At 42.2% G+C, this 22,978-nt stretch overlaps 1 protein-coding gene across 1 annotated transcript in view; it reads left to right on the plus strand.

Moving 5' to 3' along the window:
- The window catches only part of ANGPTL5 (angiopoietin like 5), a 62,815-nt gene extending 59,478 nt beyond the window's left edge, over window positions 1-3,337 (plus strand). Inside the window, exons 8-9 of the mRNA XM_075593207.1 lie at window positions 211-396; window positions 2,911-3,337. Coding sequence (XP_075449322.1) covers window positions 211-396; window positions 2,911-3,230 — 506 coding nt within the window. The 3' untranslated portion in view covers window positions 3,231-3,337. The remainder of the gene's footprint in view (window positions 1-210; window positions 397-2,910) is intronic.
- The last annotated feature ends 19,641 nt before the right edge of the window (window positions 3,338-22,978 follow it).

The following is a 22,978-nucleotide window of genomic DNA, read 5'->3' on the forward strand; positions in this document are numbered from 1 at the left end:
TTTACCACAGCTAATTGTATATTGGCAGACAAGTAATTTACTCATTAGTTTGTACCTTACAGATGACTCCTTAGATTTCAAGCATTTAATGTGTTTAAAGCAGTAGGTTTTGCCTAACCAAAGTAAAAAGTGCAAACTATTGTTTGCTCAAGGATGTTTTATTTAGTGAATGTTCTTTACATTTCCATGTAAAATATTTTGTATCCTTAGGAGAATTTTGGCTGGGTCTGAGGAAGACATTTTGCATCCTGAATCAGAAAAACACTAGCTTTATGCTAATTATTGCCCTAGAAGCTGAAGATGGCACCATGGCTTATGCATCATATGATAACTTCTGGCTTGAAGGTGAAGCCACTTCTTTTATAATGCATATTGGGCGCTATTCTGGAACTGCAGGTAACAATATTTTATTAAAAGAATAAAAGGAGATACTGTATAGATCAAATTTGTGTTTGTATTTAATTTACCAGGTAAAGATAATTGGGTAAAGATAACTGGGGTATTAAATACAAGTGGTCCTCTGGAGCTTCACCTATGGCTGTCCAAGCAGCTGGCTCTCCCTCTCTTCCCAGTGCAGAGGGAGCAGAGATGTTGCTGACGTGGATCGTAGCTTCTCCCCAACTCTCAAATGCTCAATGACAGTGCACTGATAAATACTGGACTGATCCTTACCTGTGTAATCACTAGTTCCCAGTGTAGGAAGAGGGCTGGAACAGTATTCCCCAACACACCGGCATTAAGCAGCTGACGGGAGCGGGAGAAGCTCCTACCCACTAGAAATGGACGAGCTTTACTAAAGCAGTAATAAATGGCCTTTTATCTCATCGATACAGTATGTCTACATTTTTTAACACGGCGTATGCAAATGAGCATTTAACACTTCATGTTATATGTAATAACTCACATGCTATTTACTACAATACCTGACCATATCTGGCTACGGCTAAAAAGTATCATCAATTTTTACTGCCTACCACAGGTTGGCATTAGGCAAAAGTTTTCATGAAATCACACTTAAATATTCCAAAACAAAGTGTCCATTTAAATATACTGTGATGCTCACACCACGTTGCAGTCTCTTTTATTCCCAATTTAAGGCAGGAAAGACTGTATTTCTCTATATGGGATTATTTACAGGCATTAAATCATACATCAACAGGCTCACCGTCCCTTTAAGTCAAAACAAAACATAAAAAGAACACTTATTCCCTTTAGGGAAAACTAACTCCTAAGTAGCTTTAACCCTTACTTACTGGATGGCCATCTAAGCTGGTTCCCACCCCAAAAACATGCCCTGGCATATGCAACAATCTACACAGTCTCTGCACACGGCAATAAAGGGTTTTTCTTATCTGATAGTCCAGTGTTTGGAGCAGGCATCCCCGCTTCAGCATGGCCTCGCGTCCTTCCTTACCTAGGGGAACTCAGCCCCACGTGAGCTCAGAGAATCTCTCCACTAATTATACAGCAGCTGCTGCTGGCTACTCTAGGGGATTAACTCTCTGAGACTGGAAAGCACATTTACTGCACTGTTCCAGCACCTAGAGGACAGTGATGGTATCATAATACATACAGTTCATAGAAGAAAAAGTCTTGAAGTCCAAATATACTGGGGATTAGAATGGGATATGTATATATGTCTTTATTTCTATAGCGCCATTAATGTACAAAGTGCTTCACAGCAGTAATACATGTGACAATCATATAAATAACAACTAATACAAAAAATACACATAATGGTAAGACGTGCTTCAGACATAAAAGTGACATTTAGAAAAAGGAGTCCTGCTCCAAAGAGATTACAATCTAATTGTCACCAGATCTTGCAACCAGAATCCAAAGGGATTCCACCCCCTTTAAATGGAATTGATGTAAAGAAGAGTCTCTAGGTGCATGGATCCATGGATATGTATAAGGGAAGAAAAAGAGAGAAACATTGTATAATCCTATATAACAATTGTATCTGTAACAGACAGAGGTGAGAATTATACTCAGACTTAATACACCATCTTCTATATGATTTAGTGACTTTGTCTTCAACTTCCCCCACGTGTCTTGTTCACCTCAAATGAGGCTTTTAAGAGAGTTGATATTCCATATACGTGGTAATGCATAAAATGCTAGTTTAATTAAACAATTAGAACAATAAATAAAACCAATGTATATTGGCAAAATGGATTGCACTAGTACTCCTACATTCTAATGTACAGATGCAGCCACCAGTATTAGAACACTTACCTGGGAAATTCTGGGAGATTCTGGGGCAGTCTCACAGTAAATGCCTCAACATTGCCTCAACATTTCAAATGGAATGGGACTGCAGGGACCCCCCGCTGTGTTAATCTGATGGGCCATTAAGAATCTCACAGAAATGTTGAGGCAATGTTGAGGCATTTACTGTGAGACTGCTCCAAAATTTCCCAGGCAAGTGTTGGTGGCTGCATCTGTATTTGTGAAGGAGAGTCTAAAGCTACTGTCCCACTTTTTCAAGTGTAATAAGAGTTTGGCCTCTAAAAGGGATAGAGCACTGAAAGCCTCTGTCCACCATGGCAAGCTGGCTGTTATAAACACGTTCCCAAGGAGTGTGTCAGAGAGGTACGCAAACCTTACTTTCCCCAAAATACCATCCTCTGCCTTCAGGATACTGAAGGTCCTGGAAAGCTTCACCCTACCCCTATCCGGGGTCTGGTCGCTGCACTTCTCGTGGTCCGTTCCCTGCAGAGTGCCGAGAGTTAGAAAAGCCTTTTACTTTCTTCTCAGTTCGATCTAGTCAGATAATTCGCATCACTCTATCACTTTTAGAGCACATTACTTATCACGACAAGTCCAGTAGCTTTTACAAGTTAATGAACTCCTTCATAGATTATAACAAAAAGCAGTAACTATAATTGCTCTTTTTTTTTAACATAGGAGATGCTATACGAGGCTACAAAAAAGAAGACAACCAAAATGCAATGCCTTTCAGCACTTTCGATGTTGATAATGATGGATGCCATCCTTCATGCTCGATCAGTGGCAATTCTGTGAACAGTTGCAGTCTGCTCAACAACAGAAGTGGCTGGTGGTTCAAGCAGTGTGGCGTAGCCAACCTGAATGGTGTTCACAAAGTTACAAGAAGTGTGGATGTATCAGGAATTCACTGGAATACATGGAAAGAAAATGATAGAATTGTTCAAATTAAATCCGTTTCTATGAAGATCAGGAGAATTGACAATCCATATTTTAAATGATTGCTTCCATATTTTGATAAATAAAGCTTGTTGCAGTTAAGGTTGTTAGCGGGTTATGAAAATGTTATGGAAGATGCTTTCTTGGCATATTTAGGTTCTGAGAATAAAATGACAGATTATAGATTACTGTTTGAAAAAAGGAAACAATTATTCTTTGTCTTTGTGTATAGTGGAAAGTATGCACCAGACTCCTCTTTTCTTATGTAAAACCTTAGTGATAATAGAGATAATGCTGTTTACTGGAGTTGACTCTGCTATTCAGAAGAAGCAAAGCGTTTGTTTTTACAGGGATTACGTAGGAGAAATCAGTTACATAAACTATTTTTCCTATATTCTATGTCATAATAAACAACCTACTGTAGTCCACAAGCTCACCATGCACCCTTTGAAATCCTTTTGTTGTTCAGTAATACCTCAAATATACACCTTTCACCCCCTGATTTGCTACAATATATATCTCAGACCATTTTCCCTCACAGCATGGCTACTTCAATGTGTCTACGCACCCCTATTATGCTTGCTTGTACCTGTTATGTCTTTAAATGGCCGTTATCTACAAAATGTTCCTCCGATTGTGGTTATTCAATAGTATAGCAAAATACTATGGGGCAGATCCACACAGCTCAGTTAGCCTATTTAATCCACCGTTAACCCAAATGAACAGGTTCATTATTACGCCAATGAACTAAAGCAAATAACGTAATGTTAACCCAGTCCTACGCCTTAAATAATGTATGATCATTTTTGTTCTGGCCGTTAGTGCTAGTGACTTTCAAAAGGTGTTCCCCCTAACATCTCATATGCATTAAGGGCCATTCAAGAAAATGCAGGGTTTGTACCTAACATTATAAAGGTGGCCTTGGCTCTCTGCAGACCCTGCATATAATGTTTTAAGTATGTGAATAGTAAACAATAGTGTTATAACATTTTCACATGTTTCATATTTATTTACCTGCTGAAGACAGGTTGATTGGCGGGTTGGCCGTTGCGTTGTACGCGAGGATGGAGCTATAAGAAGAAAATATTAAAATATATATGAATTAAAGGATCACACTTTTATGGTATCTGTCATATGGTAACATATTGGCATGTACTGTCATAAAAAAACATTCATAGACATGTCAGCTGTTATTATTTAGTCTGAGAATTCAATTAATATTATGTGATGTTTATTTAAAGTAACGTACTTCATAGTTACAAAACATGTAGTGAAAAGTTATATGTAGCATAGTACCACAGTATTCTAAATATGTGTATATTGATGACTTGGGTATTGAATACTGTCACAAGAGACCAGAACTTCACCCAGGGATCAAGGTTCCAGACAGGACTATGCAGTTCAATAAATAATTTGTATTCCAGCCAGTCAGCAAGCACAGCACAGCACAAAAAAACCCCAATCATAATTATAATAAAATTAAAAAAACCTGGGCATACGGGGATTATCCTAGCTGACTAGGTGCTGAGCTCACATCAAAGGCTAACTCAGGGTTTCCACTCTCCAATGAGATACAGTAAGGACCGTCCAGACCTCTCTGGTACAATTCGTGGCAGAGCACTTTCAAAAGTCCCACTGAAAAGTCCTGCTCTCTGCTTCTCTAGCACAGCTACAGCCCCATAGCACAAAGCACTTTTGAATTTCCCGCTGGTAAGGATCTCAGCCTTGTTTTCGAGTGTCTCCGGCAAAGCGTTGGAGCACACCGCTTAGATCCTTACACGGTAGGAGCTGAATGATCTGTGGAGTGCTGATTGGGTTGCCCTTTTCTAGCTTCCCCGCTGTCATAGAAAAGCATGTAAGAGGGGCTGGCGACCAATCACCATGTGGATGCTGCTCACAGACTAATCAGGAAGTGAAGACTCACCTGCATTGGTCAATCAGGCCTGGGGGTGGGCTTATGGAGTTAAAGGGCTTGTGGAGGGAAATACAAACTGGCCAATGGGAGCAGCGCCTACCAGAGGGACTCGGCAACGGCTTCCCAGGCCGACAGGATATCTCCCACTGAGCTGGCACCGCTCTGGCTGGGGAGGCAGCAATTTGTTCTGTTAATTGGGTGGATGGCCCCCGGCCCGATCTCCGTCCCTAGACACTTTATGCTTTGTCTCCTGCACCTCCCCTCCAGTCCCAGCAGCATCCACTTTCTCTGGACATGCAGGCTGCACAAAGGGTTCCTCAGCCCTGCATGTCCAGAGATCTTGGCTCTGCTTTACTGTTACACCAAACCCATTTTTATACTTGTAGTTACATTACACACAGGGATAAAGAGTACAGTTTTACATAGGATGCAGGTGCTACCGGCATGTAATACCCGAGCAGCTCACGGGTCTGGTTGCCAAATGAGCCCCAGGGAAGGACAGACAGGGTCCAGGGACAGGGTTTAACACTTATTTTATTGGACCCTGATCCCCTTTTCCATCAAAGATACTATTTACAGCTGTCAATCACATAGCGCATGTTATAGTACATGTATATAATGTTTCAAGTATGTGATTATAGTTCAGGGAGCAACACACTAAGCAGTATACACTTACGGTCATGACATCAGGAAATAAACGCTTGAGGCATATTCAAGGTGACAAATCAGTTGCCTTTTAATTGAAATGGAGCTGGCAAACATCCAAAGACGTTTCAGGCCCAGATGGCCTGATGAAAGGACCTGAAATATCTTTGGAAGTTTGCCTGCTCCTTTTCAATTAAAAGGCAACTGATTTTAACATGATCATGCCTCAAGTGTTTATTACCTGATGTCAATACTGAGTGTGTAGTGCTTAGTGTGCTGTTCTCTCTTCTGTTTGTTGTGCTTCTTTTTGAGGTGTGGCCACACATTTTAGGGATGTAATCACCTTATTAACTTGACCAAGTACAGTATGTGACTATTGAACAAGTTACATATTATTTGCTTACCTGGTGGAGACAAGATCAAAGTTCGAGTTGTGGGGGACTTGGTATGCCTGGATAGACATATAAGAAGGTAACATACTGTAACACCCCTATCTCCCCCTCCCCAAGGGAGATTTTCAGGTACATACTGTAGGTGTTATTGGTGCTGTGGTGCTCATCTGTTGGTTCCGAGGAGGCTGAGTGTCCGCAGATGTATTAGGGGCCTTGGGGAATGGTGGATGGTGCAGCGCCTGCCCCTACAAGGGCACTTCCAGAGGCAGAGATTCACCGCATCCAGGAACAATAGTAGAATAACAGTCCACAATGCCAGGAAGGTTGCAACTGGAGTTTATTGGAGCCTTTGTATAATCAGCACATCAGCATAGTATATACAGATGGTGTCCCTTAGTCTAACCTCACCCACACACTTACTTGGGCAGATGCACAGTTCCTCAGAGCCAGGCCGGGGTAATCAATCCTCACCCTCTTCCTAAAGCAAAGGAACCAAATGCGTGAACCAAAGGAACCAAATGCGCCAAATTTGGCAGGACCCAAATGCGTGAGGTGACTATATCCCCACCCTCTTCTGAGAATCAGCTAGAAAGGACTCACTATTGTTATGCCGTCACTGCCCTCTAAGGGCTAGAATGGGGCAGTTGTGGGACTTACAGCTCTCAGAGTTAATCCTCCTGGAAAGGTCTGTTCAGCTGCGAGTTAATGAGCCTAACCTGTATAGTCAGGAAGTGATACAGAGATTCCCCCCCCCTCATGCTGCCAGAGACACACTGTTGAGAGTAACACAGAGAGGGTGAGAGACGCTGCTGCTATACTGATCTGAAGGCACACACAGACAGCCCTGTGAGAGACTGAAAGGGGAGCTGCTGCAGGAACATTGGGTAAAGTGGGGAAAGAGTTTAGTTCTCCCACGATTAGTTAGGGACTAAGCAGTATTAGTCAGTACTCCTGGAAGGAGTTAGGTCTTTTGTTTCAGTTTTGTGTTATGAGTTAACCCTGTACCTGCTTTGTACCCTGTAAATTAACCCCTGCTTAGAAAGTACAGTGTTTCCTGCCTTTGATCTGGACAAAAGATCCGACGCTGGGACTGAGACATCACACTATGCAGTCTACAATATCCCAGCCCAGGGACATCATCCCTTCCCTGGGCAGGATAGAACTCACCAGGAGTCAGGGCCCCTGGACTCAGGAGATCATTAGAACCTAATGATAAAGGGGAGGGTCCCCAACATATAACCACAGGGTGTGAACCTTTCCACCCCCAGTCTCTGGGCAAAACTGGATGTTGCTAAGCAGTCACCCCACTGGTCACATGCCTTAGTACAACTTTCCTAACAGTGACTCATGCCTCACCAGACTAGCATGCTCCAGAAGCTGCAACATTGTAACTGGTGCATGAGACTACTCACATGCAGGGACATGTGCAAGCTGGTTAACCCGAACACTGCCAGCATCTAACATAGCTGACGGGCAGAACAGGGGTCTAACTTCTAGCACTGCCTGCTATTACCAGGGCTTATGTGCCAGGCTATGGAAAATAGCAGTGTCCTGGAATAGGATTGTATATTTTCTCTGCTCTAACACTGCCAGCAATCCCCAGGGAAGTTGCATGTTTTTCCCTGCTCTGAAGCAGCCAAAGCTGTGTATATAGCAACATTATTGTTACAAATATCCTCTTTACACAAGCCACTAGTCAGTTGCCCAATGCAACCTCCCAATGCTCATAGTTGAAGTTGGTTTAGTCCTTTCCCCCTGCCCTTTTCTGTATTTTGGTATGCCCCTTGGCTTGTTCCTGTCTGGGAAGGAAAGTTTGCTTTCTCTTTTCATCTTTTCATCCCTTAGCCCGCGCTTATAGTGCGCGCGACAGTGACGCGACGGGTGACATCACCCGTCGCCACTAGCGAAAGTTGTAAATCGCTTTGCGGCGACGTCGCAGGCGACCAGGTCATTCATTGGTTCAGAGGCTGTCAATTGCTGACAGTCTCTGAAAAATCAAATTTGACCAGCTTCAAAATTTTGCCGCGCTGACGTTGCTCTGTTGTGTCGCGCTTACTATAAGCACACGCGACGGCGGCAATACATTTGTTTTCGGGCGACATTGCGTTGCCGTCGCCGGCACTATAAGCGCAGCCTTAGAAAGACATTCTTTTTCACCTTCCCCTCAGAGAAGCACTTCCCCCCATAGCAGAGCACCTTCATCTCACAAGGTTAATTCTCCTGACAAGAGACATTTGCTATCACAATCCACATGCAAGAACGCTTATATTTCAGTTAACTACACTCAAAGTTGAAGAAAATAGAAGGACTTTGTGTGCTTTAAAAAGGGGTCGAGTTAAGCTACATAGATCTTCTCACATGCTACAGGTGAGCCTGGATCCAGAATAAGAAGGGTGCTACAATACCATTTATTACTTAAAGGTTCAGAATTGTACAGTATGTGTCATGCTTTCATATATGTACATGGACTGTCCCTAAAAGACATTCATTGACGTGTAAAGTGTCAATATTTTGGGAAACTTTATAGAAAAGTCAAGTGTATGTTATTTATAATAATATGAACTTATGTTACATAACATGTTGAGAAAAGAAATATAGCATAATTAAATTTTAAGAGCAATATAGTTAATGTTTAATTACTTGGTTTTTACACTATTCATGAAGTTTGTTAAATATATCTGATTATTGAACAATATTCTCTAAAATGTTATATTACAGTTTAGAATTGTGACTTGGACACTATTGACACCTGTCAACATATGGTATGTTACATGCATGTTTATATAAACGTTTTTTGAATAGTGTATGAACATTGACATCACATGTTTCATCACATTAACATGTAATTATCCGCTTCTTCATCAGGCGTTGGAGACCCAGTGTCTCTAAACCAAGGTATTCCAACATTTAATTCAGGATGTGCGACTGTCATAAGAGCATTTCCAGTGCCATTTTTTTCTTTTCATTTGCGTTTAATGCCTGCATAATGTTTCTTACAGTTCTGCACGGCACATGGAACACTTGTTAGTGTTAACAGCATTAGTAATGGCTTTCCACTTTGTATTTTTTATGGTCATTCAGGTTTACAATGCCATCTTACCCATAATGACATCATAGCAGGTAACAATTTTATTTAGTAATAGAATATCTTCAGAAAAGGTAAGCCTCTGCAGCCACTGCCTCTCAGCTGAATCAGTGCTATGTGGAGTTTCGGGAGACTGTAAGATTACTTTCCCTGGGCCTTGTTGCTGTGCCGGTCTACCTTACAGCTCTTCCCACCCCCCCTCTGCCCTGTCCCTCTCTCATCTCCCCTCTGGCCTCCTACCCTGGCGTGTTCCTGCCCTGACCTGTGTACTCAGTACCGGACTTGTGCATTAAGCTAACTAGGCTTCACAATAGGAGGGGCCTCAAAAATAGAAAAAAAAATTCAGTTAATGGTTTAAAATAGGATGATAAATAAAGAAGATTCTCTATGAAAATGGACATTTTCATTCAAATATGACCCTAAGCATCATGTGGATCGAAAGTGACAAACGTCGTAGCTTATCATTTGAAGGCAATTCATTTGCTCTCCAAAAATCACAAAAGAAAAATGTTTTAATATTAAAATGAATGTGATGTGCAAACTGTTCATTTTAGCTTTACACCGTCATCTTTGTATATAACAACACTAGTATAATGCTTTCATTCATTTCAGTTTCATGTTTATATTTTCAATGGTCCCTTCAGTCAGCATGATAAATCTATTTCTAATTTTTGTGGCCTCTTAAACTTGACATAGGTTAGGACCTCAGAAGGTCAAAGTCTGGCCTTGTGTGTACCCACCCTTCTGCTCTCCTCCCCACCACTGTCGCACTCACCACTTCTCACACTCCCTCCACTCCTCACCCGCCCACAACCACTCCTCACTACTTTGCTCAGCACTCCTCCTGTCCACCACCACTCCACACACTCCATCCACTTCACTGCTCCTTACTCCACTAACACTAGTCACTCTCTTCCATCTTTCACTCTCACTATTACATAGTCACACAACAAATATGAAGACACAGGCAAAAAAGTACTTCCAAAGTACAGAACAAATCACACTGTCAAGCACCAAAGCACCCACACAGAGAACAAATAGCATAAGACAGCAGAATCAAAACAGCAAACAAACCTCCAACTCCCTGTACCTCCGAACAGCACTGCCAATGTATGTCAGGAAATCATGGCGTTATATAGTCTGCTACATAGGATAGTCTCGCAATATTTTTCTGCCATTTTAGGACCATTCCAAGAATTGGCCGCCATTTTAATGAAAACGCGTTATTTATCGCAAAAAATAACACAACTTTCCATGGCAAAATCGCACTTTTTTTCCAATGGTACAACTGTTGCTCGATGCCTACATATTTTTACGGTATTAACGTGCATATTTCATTTTTTACAGCATGCGATATTAATGCAATTTTAACGGCGCTTGATGTATCCGAGCCCTAGTGATGCAACTGTGTGTTAATAAAACGCTTTGTTCTCTATTTCAGTCTTTGTCATTATTTTTATGTAGCACATGAGACCCCCTCCCCCCCCCTCCACCACCCTCTCTCTCCCTCTGGGAGACTATGGCTATACGACTGCTTGGTGTAGTGCTGGTTACCTGCGAGGTACAGGAGAGATGAGTTTCAAGCAATGGAGTTTGGGTCATGGCAGACTTTTAGGGATCCTTCTGGTTCTTTTTCTTCTTGGTGTCAGCGCCTCCAGACATACAGTAGGGGGCTTCAGCAAGGCTGAAGGCGGTCCCCGCTATGACAGTCCTTTATCTCTCTACCTCTCTCCACACAGACTGCAGCGGAGCCAGAAGTACAAATGAGGATGTTCTTTATTACAGCAGCCACTGCTGGTGTTGTTGCATCGGATGCTCAAATTGATAGGGTAGATCCCTGGCTTCTGGATGGTACTGGCCTGCGGATAATGATGAGGCTTAGCTGGATTAGGCTATGTGTTCAGCCGATGAGGGGATGAGCACATGTCTCACTCCCGGCCGGGAGGAGACGTTTCCAACACATTTTACCTCATGCAGGGGCAGGCTGGGATAAACTGAAGTTCTCACCCCAAGGGGCTGAACTTCAATCTCTAATTTAGGCACTTCCTTCCTGCAGCTCAAAGAGGGAGGGCCCAGTATCTGTACCACCATTGGCTATCACAGATCCCTGTGTCAACTCCACTCCTATCATTCAGGAATTCAGCATGAGGAGTAGGAAAACCCCATAGGATAGCCTGTCATTGTCTACATCTTATTAGAACTTACATGACAGGGGAAGGTAGAGAGCTAGCTGGACCGGCCACCTCTATAGTTACATAATGTTGAAATCACCTGATTTGTTTCTGACATATTTTCTTGACATTGTTTTTAAAGACATTTGTTGAAGTGGGTAAATATGCATTTTCATAATACAGCAAGGCCGAACATGAGCTCTTTTTGTCCCTCGTGTCTACAGATCCATTACCTCATGGCTAGATGTTAAACATTCTGGTATTACGGGCGGTTAAGGCTCAGATTTTTGACCAATCAGAAAGGAGGGATTTCCATATTGTCTGAAATGTCTGAAATCTTTTTAGCCTATAATATTGTATAAAGGATTGTTTAAGGGGCTCATCCCACCAAAGCAAAGATTCAATCTTATTTTACTGAGATAAATAGACCTATGAGAAATATTTGCTAACATTTTTTTGACTGCTGGAACTTTAAACATTATATGTGTTACCTGCGTAAAGTGAATATATACAGATGCAGCGGCCGTTATTCGAATATATCACGCGTTGTATACCTCTGAATACCCATGTCATGGTGCGTCATTATCGCGTGGTGACTCGTGTTTTATCGAGTGCAGAAAATTGCATTTTAGTGTTCTGGTTTTTAAACACCTGCAAATTGACACAGTACTGTACTGTACACATTACAATTCATTCATTTCTGCCACGGAAAGGTGAAGAATTGCACCCGAGAAATCGGGATCCATGAAATTCAAACAAAGCAACCGTGTGATTGGCCGTGTGGAGTACAGCAGCGCACACGAAAACGCCTCCGTGATATGTTCGAATAACGGCCGCTGCATCTGTAATTATCAATAATCCATTCTCATCTTTAGCAAGCACGTACATAAGCTGTATTTTTCTTTTGAAGCCTTCAAAAGATTGGCGAGAAAAAAAAATGGATGTGTGTTTCTAAAGAAATATCCAGCATCCATTTCCAACAAAACAGTTAGTACTGGAACATATGGATTTGATCGCCATATAATAATAAAACATTTGATCAGCCTTATTCAGTATCTGTTCCAGAAAATATGGTTTTAATAAGAACAAATCTTTATAGGAAATTGGGATTCCGCTTTCTTTTTGTCTGAATTACACAATCAAAGACAGACCGGCAGCATTTGTATTAACATTGAAATAAATATACCTACATGCAGCTTAGCTCGGTATTTTCTGGGAATTAATAAAAAGCACGGAATACCAAGGCTCATTTGTATGGAAGCTGTCATTCCAGACGTGGCTTGCTGCAACGTGTTAAACATCTGGAAAACTGTGCTACATTTTTCAATGATTTCTAATTGAAGAAGTCTGCAAATAGATATATCATGTAGCCGAGTCCCCCTCCTTACCTCCGGTGGCTGATCAGCCGGAGCTCCGCGTTAGTGGGGAAGGTGGCGGCGGCTGCTGCAGACTTGTTGCGCATGCACAGTTGCAGCCCAAGCGGCGAACATCTTTAAATGTCTGAAAAGGGCATTAGGAGCTACAAGCCCCATAAGACATTGTGGGAAAAGAGAGCGACGGCCATGTTGGATTGGCTCCACATGAACTTTAATGGGACTACGAGTCCCAGAATCCCTAGAGGGAGGGACTGTACCACATGGGACTGCCAAGCCAATAGGATTGTAGCAAGGGGGAAAACAGGATATCCACCGCATGCAGGGAGCACGCAAGCCAGGCCTGACAGAGGAGGCAAAAAGAAGCAAGTGTCCAGGGTGCAGTGCTTCCTGGCCTAGGCCTAGATCTTGCCCCGCTAGGCCCCACCTAGGCCCTGAGCCATAATAGAGGAGTGTTGTAGGGATGGCCTCAGATAGGGACTCTTCCCCTACTGATACTTCTGCACCGGTGACCGGAAGGCCATGCGGTGCTCTGCGACCTGGGATCAGGCCGCAGTACTCCAGAACATTCAGGCAGATCAGGACACTTAGGAGAGAGGGGATTTGTGTTGGATTCCCGCTGTGTGGGACCCGCTCCAACTCACTACGCGAAGCAGCACCTGGGTACTGGAGTACTCAGGCAGGTACCCAATGTGCACCTACATCCACAGGGGGTAGTGCTACCTCACACTTGGGTGGGAATTGCTGGGACAGGATGCCAGGGGTATTGGTGTCACGGCACCCTCAGCACTTTGGGGAACCACCACGTGTTGGGTCATTTGGTGTACACTGTGGGTACAGTTATTACCATTATTGTATGTGTGTAACTGTTAGTAGGTGTATGCAGTAAACCTTAGTTATATACATTGTGTGGTGTATCATTCTTTACTGTATATCGGTTCCTCTGAGGGGTTATCCCGCCAACGCTGGGATCCCTCATGGGTGGAGGGGCTGCGCTGCAAGTAGAAAGAGCTCACTCCAGGCTACAAGAGGCGGAAGCTTAGGCCTCCTGTTAGCAAACAGGTATAGCAGCCCGCATAGTTGCCGCATAGTTCCCTTAGGCATAGGGAAAGGGGGCTACAATTATATTACCTATTTTTTTTGCCAATGATTTGTAACAGGCAATTGAATTTTGTTTAATGAAAACATATATGTAAATCTATTTTGAGCAGCCAATATCCTACGTTCCTTAAACCTGAGCCTCCTGAATACATGTGTATGCAATGATTGACCTGCATTGCGTAATATACAGAAAAAATATTCTTTGTAGTTGAAACATTTCTGGTTTAACCAGATGATGATGTGTATCACATGCCTAGGACATGATTTCCCTGTGTCTCTCCTGCAGGTCTTGGCTCACTCCCCTCTGAACCTTTGCACTCATTGGCTGTAATGTCATGTGTCCCTATTCCAGACTACAATGCCCAGATGCCCCTGCTGCTGCTTTCAGTCATTGGTTCATTACCAGCAGCACACACCAGAGAGGAACGCAGCTAGATGGCAACATGCATACATAGCAGTAGCCTATCAAGGGGCTACGCAAACTATTGTCCAAAATACAAAAAGGATGATGGCAACAATAGCTTAAGACAGATATCTCCAACATCCTATTATTACACAATTTTCAGTGGGTGATGTAAAGGGTTTATATCATTTAAAGCACTTTAACACAGACGGACCGAAACTCAATTACAGTATGCATTCAGGATTATCTTGCATAAACAATATTTATAGTGCATTTAGGATTATTTTTTCCTCTTTTAGAAGGTCTGTCTTTTAACATATGTTTATAATATGTAATTTAATATGTTTATATGTATATATAAGATATGTTTTATTTATAGTATCTATATTTATGGGTTTTTAATATATTATGCCTTCTATACATTTGCAATGATTCTCTTCTTGTTTCCATCTAGATCCATTATGAGGTTCATAATGTTATATTTCTGCGTCGTGTGTTTCTCATTGTATTTTTAATTATACAAATTTATGAGTAATGCCCTTTTATTATATATTTTTATTATGTATTCCCCCTTTTAGAATGATTGAATGTTCCGTTTTTTGTCTTATTTATTTAGTGTGTAAGTAGGGCTGTTAGTGGAGATGCATTGAGCCTATCAGATGTAGGTTTGGGCTGTGACGGTTTTGATTGCCTCCCCTTTTGGGACTATTTAAGGATGAGCCACTGCCATGTATCCCTACACCCCTGAAGAAGTCCATACCTTGGATGAAACGCGTAGGGTTCTATATGCGCTAGGACCTTGTGTTAGCAGTCAGTGCCTCTGACAGGCTCTTTGCTGTGTTACCAGCTACCTTACCTCAGCGCTCTCCTGTTTGGATATCTTCCGCTGTGCTGATCTTCACGGAGCCAGATGGTCCTCCCCTTGATGTTGAGGATTGAGGGAACCAGTTTGTGACGTCAGACACCGATCGAATACGGAAGTGGAGAGCGAGGAACAGCTGTTTGGAGTCCTGTACACAGCGTCTGAACCCAGAGTGGTTGAATTGCTTTTATTTACCTTGGAGCATGTGAGTGTGTTGGAGCCTCCTTGCTCGCTTATATGTTATAATTAAATTGTGTTGCACTATTTCTTTTTCTTTTTTCTTTACATATGCTGCCCATTTGAGATTCCTTGTGTTATTTCCACCTTGGAGAGGAAGTTTTTTGCGCTTTGTGTCCTCCCCCATAAAGCCAAATATGCTGTATGTATTGTAAAAGGGAATAACTGGATGTCACATAAAAATAACTACCACCAATTGAACCACCAACGCCTATGAAGTGCCATGTGCATATTATACACTTGGAAAAACTGAATTTTCCTCATATGCTTGGTTTGTCATAGACAATATACTGCTTTTTACATTAGAAAGGGTAAGAGGATCATGGGAGCTTAACACATATGCCACAAAAAGATGGCAAAATCAAAAATACTTTATCATATACCGTAGTTGTGATATGTGTCATATTCTCAATCTGCAATCCACAGAAATCTCAGGATGGGCAATACGCAAATCAGACATAGGGGTCTATTCACTAAACTTCGATAACTAGCTCATGGAGCATTTTGGGCACTTCTCGAATGAGTTGGCTAGTGTAGATATTCACAAAGCTTCGATAACTTGCCAAACGCGCTCGAGTAGTGCTTCTTTCCGACTGGTAGCTTTCCCACTCAGACAAACCGAGCAAGAGCTAAAAAAATGCTCAAACTCAAATTTTTGGAGATATCACGCAATTCAAGACGTTTCGATGATCACATTGCGGCTGCAACTCGCAAGCAACTAGAAGGTTCTCATCTCGCTTGCTGAAGGGTGGTGAGATGGGATCCGCGATGTGACTTAGCAGAAAAAAAATATTTTTACTGCATCGGATTAAAGCCGGGTGTGTCCGGAGCTGATAAGCATTAATATAAGCTCCGGAGACCTCCTATATCCAACCTATGTAATAAAAATACATTTACAGGCAGCTTCATTACCTTAGCGGGTAACCGCAAAGGTAATAAAGGGGTTAAATACAAGTGCCCGGTTTACTGGGGGTAGAGAGTGTGGGTGAAGGTGGTAGTTGGCCCATGGTGGATGTTTATTTGTACCGGGAGAGCTGCGGGAGGAGTTAACCCCTCGAGCACAATACAATACAAACACCAATACTAGTCAGTACACCCATTGATTGTCAGTGTGGTTACCTATGCCCTCAATCGGAGCAAAGATTACCCCAATGGCAATGAATGGGCACCCTACTACCCACCCCCTTTACCCCCAACAACACCTCTCCCCCCTAACACATACAGAACAGTAATGGGCAAAATCCCTATACTTACCCCTGCCAGGATGAAGGCCATCCTCGTCCTCCTCATTGTCCTCCTCGTCTTCCTCGGGCAGCAACATTACTTAATTATCTTAGTGGTTAGTAACCGCTATAGTAATTAAGGGGTTACCCCCCCCCGGGAGGCCTAACCACTATCCCCAGGGCAACTACCCTCATCAACACACATATAAATGGGTAAATTCACTTGTAGCCCAAAATGGCTAATAGCATATTTGCCCATTTGTTTGTAAAACAAAAGAAATACACTATAAAATAACATTGGCATAATAGTACAATACAGTACCCTTGCAAATAAACCCATTGATTGTTACTGTGGTAAACCATGCCCAGAATATAGGCATGGATTGCCACAATAACAATGAATGGGCAAGTTAAAAAAAAATCACAAAAAATATTCCAGAAATGCATTGATTGTCACTGTGCTTATCTATACCCAGAGAAGGGCATACATAAGCACAAATAAGCACAGGACACGGATGGCCTTCACCCTGGCATGGGTAAATAGAACTGTAATTTACTTTATGCTGGCTGGGTACTGTTTTATTTTTAATTTGCAAAGGTGCTATTATCCAGATCTGGATAATAATAATTTTGCCCATTATTGTACTGTATGCATGGAGGGGTCAGGGGGGAGGGGAAGGTTGGGGGTAGAACTGATGGAGGGGGTGGGAAGTAGGGTTGTTGTATTTTAATGTTTCTTGGGGGTAGAGGGGATGGGTTGAGGTGTTAACTCCTCCTGCAACCTTCCAGGTAGGTCTAACCACACACCTTGGGGCAACTACCCCCTTCACCCACCCCCTCTACCCCCAAGAAACCAGGTACTCTGGCTTAACCCTTCATTGCCTTAGTGCCTAGCTGCTAAGGTAACACAACTGTTTTAATGTTCATTTTAATAACAGAGTATTGAAAAAGGGGGTCTCCAGAGCTGAACTGCATTAATTTCAGAATCGGGACCCCCTGCTTCCTGAGTTACAGGCCCCAGTATGGGGTTCCGGTATCTCACTGCATTGTTTAAATATCCCATGTCACATGACCAGGGCCCCATAATGGGGCATGTAACTCGGGAAGCAGGGGTCTCCGGACCTGAAATCAATACTCCGGAGACCACCTGCTACAATACTGTGTGATTAAAATAAAATAAAAGCAGCTTCATTACCTTAGCGGCTAACCGCTAAGGCAATGAAGGGGTTAAAGCAAGACTACCTGGTTTATTGGGGGTAAAGGGATTGAGTGAAGGGGATAGTTGCCCCAGGGTGTGTGATTAGGCCTCTCAGGTGGCCAGTGGGAGGGGTTAACATTTTAATTACCATAGCATTTACTACCGCTAAGGTAATGAAGGGGTTAACCCGTCCTGCAACCTTCCCAGTAGGCCTAACTACGCACGCTGGGGCAACTACCCCCTTCACTCAATCCCTCTACCCCCAATAAACATTACAATAGAAACATCAATAAAATACATTGAACACCCGCCCCCAAAAAAACATACAGTACAGTAATGGATAAAATCCATATTATCCATGTCTGGATAATAGCTCATTTGCCAATGAAAAAAATAAAACATAACCAAAACATTAACCAGCCAGCATATAATAAGTTAAAGTTATACTTACCTCTTCCAGGCCATCTTCGTCCTCTTTGTCTTCCTCTTCTTCAGTGGGCACCAACAAAAAAATAAAAAATATAACTACTGGCCACTAACCCCTTAATCACCTCAGTGGTTATTAACTGCTATGGTAATTAAGGGGTTAACCACCCTCCCGCTACCCACCCGGGAGACCTAACCACCCTCCCCTTTTTTTATTTGCAGGTTTGTTTTAATTGAAATGCAATGTCTTTAATTTGCTGGTTTTTTTTTAAAGTTTAAATTGAATGTCTTTTATTTTTGGTTCCTTGATTTTTGGATTTGCAGGTTGCATATTGACTGCCATACTGGCAACCCATGACCATATAAATAAAAACAGAGATCCTCTTAACAAATAAATAAATTGATAATGCAATAAGAAAAATAAACCCCAAAAAATCATTATTCATATGAATTTTTGGTAATTTTTCGTATTGCATTATTATTTTATTTATTTGTTAAAAATATTTCTATTTTTATTTATATTCAGTTGTGGTATTCACTTATTCTTTCCACTATCATTACATTGTTATTAGTGATTTAGCTTCATTGTATGTACATATATATATATATATATATATATATATATATATATATATATATATATATATATATATATATACAGTATATACAGCTCAACCCCATTATAGCGCGATCCGCAATAACGCGGATCAGCTTATAACGCGGTTTGAGCGTGGACCCCGAATTTTAAAAAAATTAAAAAGAAAAAAATGTTAAAGTTTTTTTTTTTTGCACACACTGCACACTCACTGCACACTCACTGCACACTGCATACATTCACAGCACACTGCATACAAACACAGCACACTGCACACACTCACAGCACACTGCACACACTCATAGCACACCACACACATTCACAGCACACTGCACATACTCACAGCAAACTGCACACACTCACAGCACACTGCATACACTCAAAGCACACTGCATACACTCACAGCACACTGCACACACACAGCACACTGCACACACACAGCACACTGCACACACACACACTGTCACACACACACACACACACAGTTTCACACAGTCAAATACACACACACATACACACACAGAGACACACTGCTTTCGCAAGACGGAAGCAGAAGCAGGAAGCAGAGAAAGGGAGAAGAGCTGCCAGATGCCAGGTAAGTGCTGTATGCTGTTGCCGCTGCCCCACCGGGTCTGGGAACGCTGGGAGAGTTCTCAGCTTTCCCCCTCTGGCGGACACGGTACCACCACAAAAAAAAAAAAACTTTAAAAAAAAATAATAATAATTTTTGGCCGGCCATTTTTTTCCCGCGACCCCGTTTATAACAGGGTTAAGCTGTATGTATATATATGCTACATATACTATATATATATATATATATATATATATATATATATATATATATATATATATATATATATATATTTTTATATATATATATATATATTATAATTTAATATTGTTGGCTTTCATTTTTCATCAATCATTCTTTCAGTTATATGATTTTTTTAGTCATATGATTCATTATTTTTTCAGGATTTTTTATTATTCTATATTGTAATTCATTATTATAACCATTATGACATATTGTTTGGTTTACCATGAGGTATAGGTCATATAGTCCAATGCTGCACATTTATCATTATATTTGCAGTAATAAGACTGTTAACTGAGCTTGTCCTGTTTTGTATTGTTAACATCGATATGTGCTTCTGTATATATACGCATACAGATTGTTTATTTTCATGTCCTTTGTAGATCATATTTTACACTAATCACATCCCCATTATATGGTGTAGTTTATTTGTTACATTATCTACTTACATTGTATCGATTAGGGAGCTATTATACATTAGGGGCAGTTTTTTCTATTTAAAATAGCTTTCTATTTTGATGTAGATTATAGATACAATGTTTTTTAATTGTGTGTTATATGAGTTTCTGTTTAAGGTTGCGCTTATTGTGCCTGGAGAGGGCGACGCAACATCGCTCCAAAACAAATCCATTAAATCCGTCATAAGAGCTTAAAGTAAGCGCGACGGAGACGGAGCGTCCAAAAACTTTGAAGCCGGGTAAATTTGATATTTTTAGAGACAGTCGCCACATGTGACTGTCTCTAAACCAATCAGAGAGCGCTGCCCGCCCCCTTCGTGACATCACTGGCTTTGTCGCCAGCGACGACGCTTAAAACTGAAGTATAACTTTTTCGCTGGTGGCGACGCGAAAAGTGACATTATCGGTTGCGTCGCCGGCACTATAAGTGCGGCCTTAGGTTTGCCGCAAGCTAGCTGCTTATTATGCAAGTTTAGCCAATTATTCATCTACTCGGGTGTATAATACACATGGTGCTATTTGAATTTAATTGAGGTTTCTTCCAGCAGCAGCTACTTAAGGCACCCCCCTTGATCTACTCCCAGTCACTCTTTGACAAATTACCGACGGGTACGAAATGCTTCAGAGCGACTGCGGGGATGTGGTTCTCTTAATAGATCTTTTTTCTAACTGCCTCTATTGTTCTGCCTCTTCCTTGGTGCCTGCTGCAGAGCTCTGCTTTATTTCTCTCTTACCTCTAAAAATGTTAGGTAGTCATCTCTGTAATTTTTTCCCTTCCACCCGAGAGATATGTTAAAACATTTTGTATCCAAATCTTTGGAATTCTAAAGGCAACGTTTCAATATATGTCTCCCAGTTCTCCCTGCATTCTCTTTATTGTGGAGTGAGTTCGACCAGTCCATTCTTAATATAAAATACATCTTATCCTGTCAGTGTTCAAAAGGAGGGCTTAAGTCCTATATCCAGTAATATTAAATAGTTTTCAGGGCAGCTAAAACCCCCCCACCTTTTTCCACTATTTTCGAGGATCCACGTTTTCGTCCACCACATTTCTGTAGATTCCCAGAATAGCTGCCGTGGGATTTGTCGATAAATCCAGACCACTCATTCCCTACCAGCGCTGCACAATCTTTCCTGCTCGCGCCCCCCCTCCTGCTTCCCTCCCTGCTTGCGCCCCCCCTCCATTACCTCCCTGGCTCGCGGCATCAAATGACGGCGCGGGGTCACGTGATGTCACGTTGCCATGTCGACGCGTCGCTGAAGAGAAGGTAAGGCTGCGGTCCCAGTGTACGCGCACCCGGCGGGGGGGAGGGGGGCGGCACGTGCCCAGCGCTGCACCCGCACATGCGGTCCTGGGAGGGAGAGGTTGCGACGGGAGAGGGCGTGGAGGGGGGTTTGCGGGGCGTGGCCATAACCTCACGCGGCTGGTTCGCCCTCATTGGCTGAACCGCAGGCGGGGGCGTTTTTTTGTGTGTGTGTAATCTTGCAGTACAGCGCGGCTGCTGAATGTGCGCCGATGCATGTACTCGGCCCTGAGTGACTGGGGGGCCGGTGCTTGTGCTTGTCACTGGGACCACAGCCTAAGTTATTTGCAGAGGCCTCACGCGATCACCCGTCAGTAATTTAAATGCCTTGGGGGAAGAGCGCGGGACCCCTGCAACCGCCTGCGCCCCCCCCCCCTGAATAATTTTGCACCCCCCCAGTTTGCACACCGCTGCCCTAGACAATATCTATAATTTTATACCAGAAGGTTTGTATTTTTGCACAATTACATAAATGATGCATAATATCGTCCTGTAATTGATTATATTTTAGACATATACTCAAGTTACTAAGCCCCATTTTGAACCTGATGGAAGGAGAGATTTAAGTATTGTGTTTAAGTTTGTATAATATTTGTGAACGGAAGATGAGGAAGAGACTTTAAATCTTCTCTGGAAGCATGATAATAACAAGTCTTCTTTTATGTCTGGAGATTGTCTAAGTCAAGTGTTTATCCCGCTCTCTGAGAGTTTGAGTTTTGTTGAGCATATATATATTTTGATCTGTATACCTTTGGAGAGCTGCAGTGTTATATCATTTTTTCCTGTATATAATTTTTTCAACTTATTATTCTTGGTATTAGTTATGTTTAGATTATAAAGAAGATTAGTACCTAATTACGGAGTAATTCAATATAGTCCAAACCTTACGAAAACCCAGTAGAACTTTAAAGGGAACTTTCGGATGAAAACGTAATGAACAGCTGCTTTGGCATATGTAGAATAAGGCCCTTAATTTTATAAATAGCTTCCAGCTACATTATCCTGAAAGGGTAAAATAACAGCATTTTGCCCATTAAAATCTCCTCTGAGAATTGACTTGTGAATAAAAACTATTAATACAGTAGTAATATAATGGTAGCTCTGTATAAAGGTATGTTCCTGTTACTAAATTGTGTAAATTGTGTAGGTAAGCTGTTATTTATGAGCAGGCTTTGACATTTTTGGTTGTTATTTGATGTATTTATCAAGATCTGTTCAACATCTTGGATCACCGCTGAGACCTCTTGATTACTGTATTTTTAAACAGGTTTTCTTAATGTGGGGGTCTCGGGAGATGCGGATGTTAAGGCTGAGTCCATAGAAGGACAGTCAGCGCTGAGCCGTGCGGACGCTCCACGATGAGCCCTGTCATCCTCAATGAGGATGTCTTGAGAGGGGGCTCCCGCGAGCGTCTGCAGGCGTGCTGAGGCGCAGGGATTTTCAGCTGACAGCAGAACCTGTTTCTGAGTGCGCTGTCATCTGAAAACCTCCAATCAGAGCGAAGCAGCGTCGGCGCTTCGCGGGCTATTGGCCCAGTGATGTCAGTGCCCCGCCTCCCCTGCCTCCCGATCGCGCACGCTGGCTCGTCTGCTAGTTCATGCAATCGCT

The sequence above is a fragment of the Ascaphus truei genome, chromosome 3 (genome assembly GCF_040206685.1).
Source record: "Ascaphus truei isolate aAscTru1 chromosome 3, aAscTru1.hap1, whole genome shotgun sequence".
Taxonomy (NCBI): Eukaryota; Metazoa; Chordata; class Amphibia; order Anura; family Ascaphidae; genus Ascaphus; species Ascaphus truei.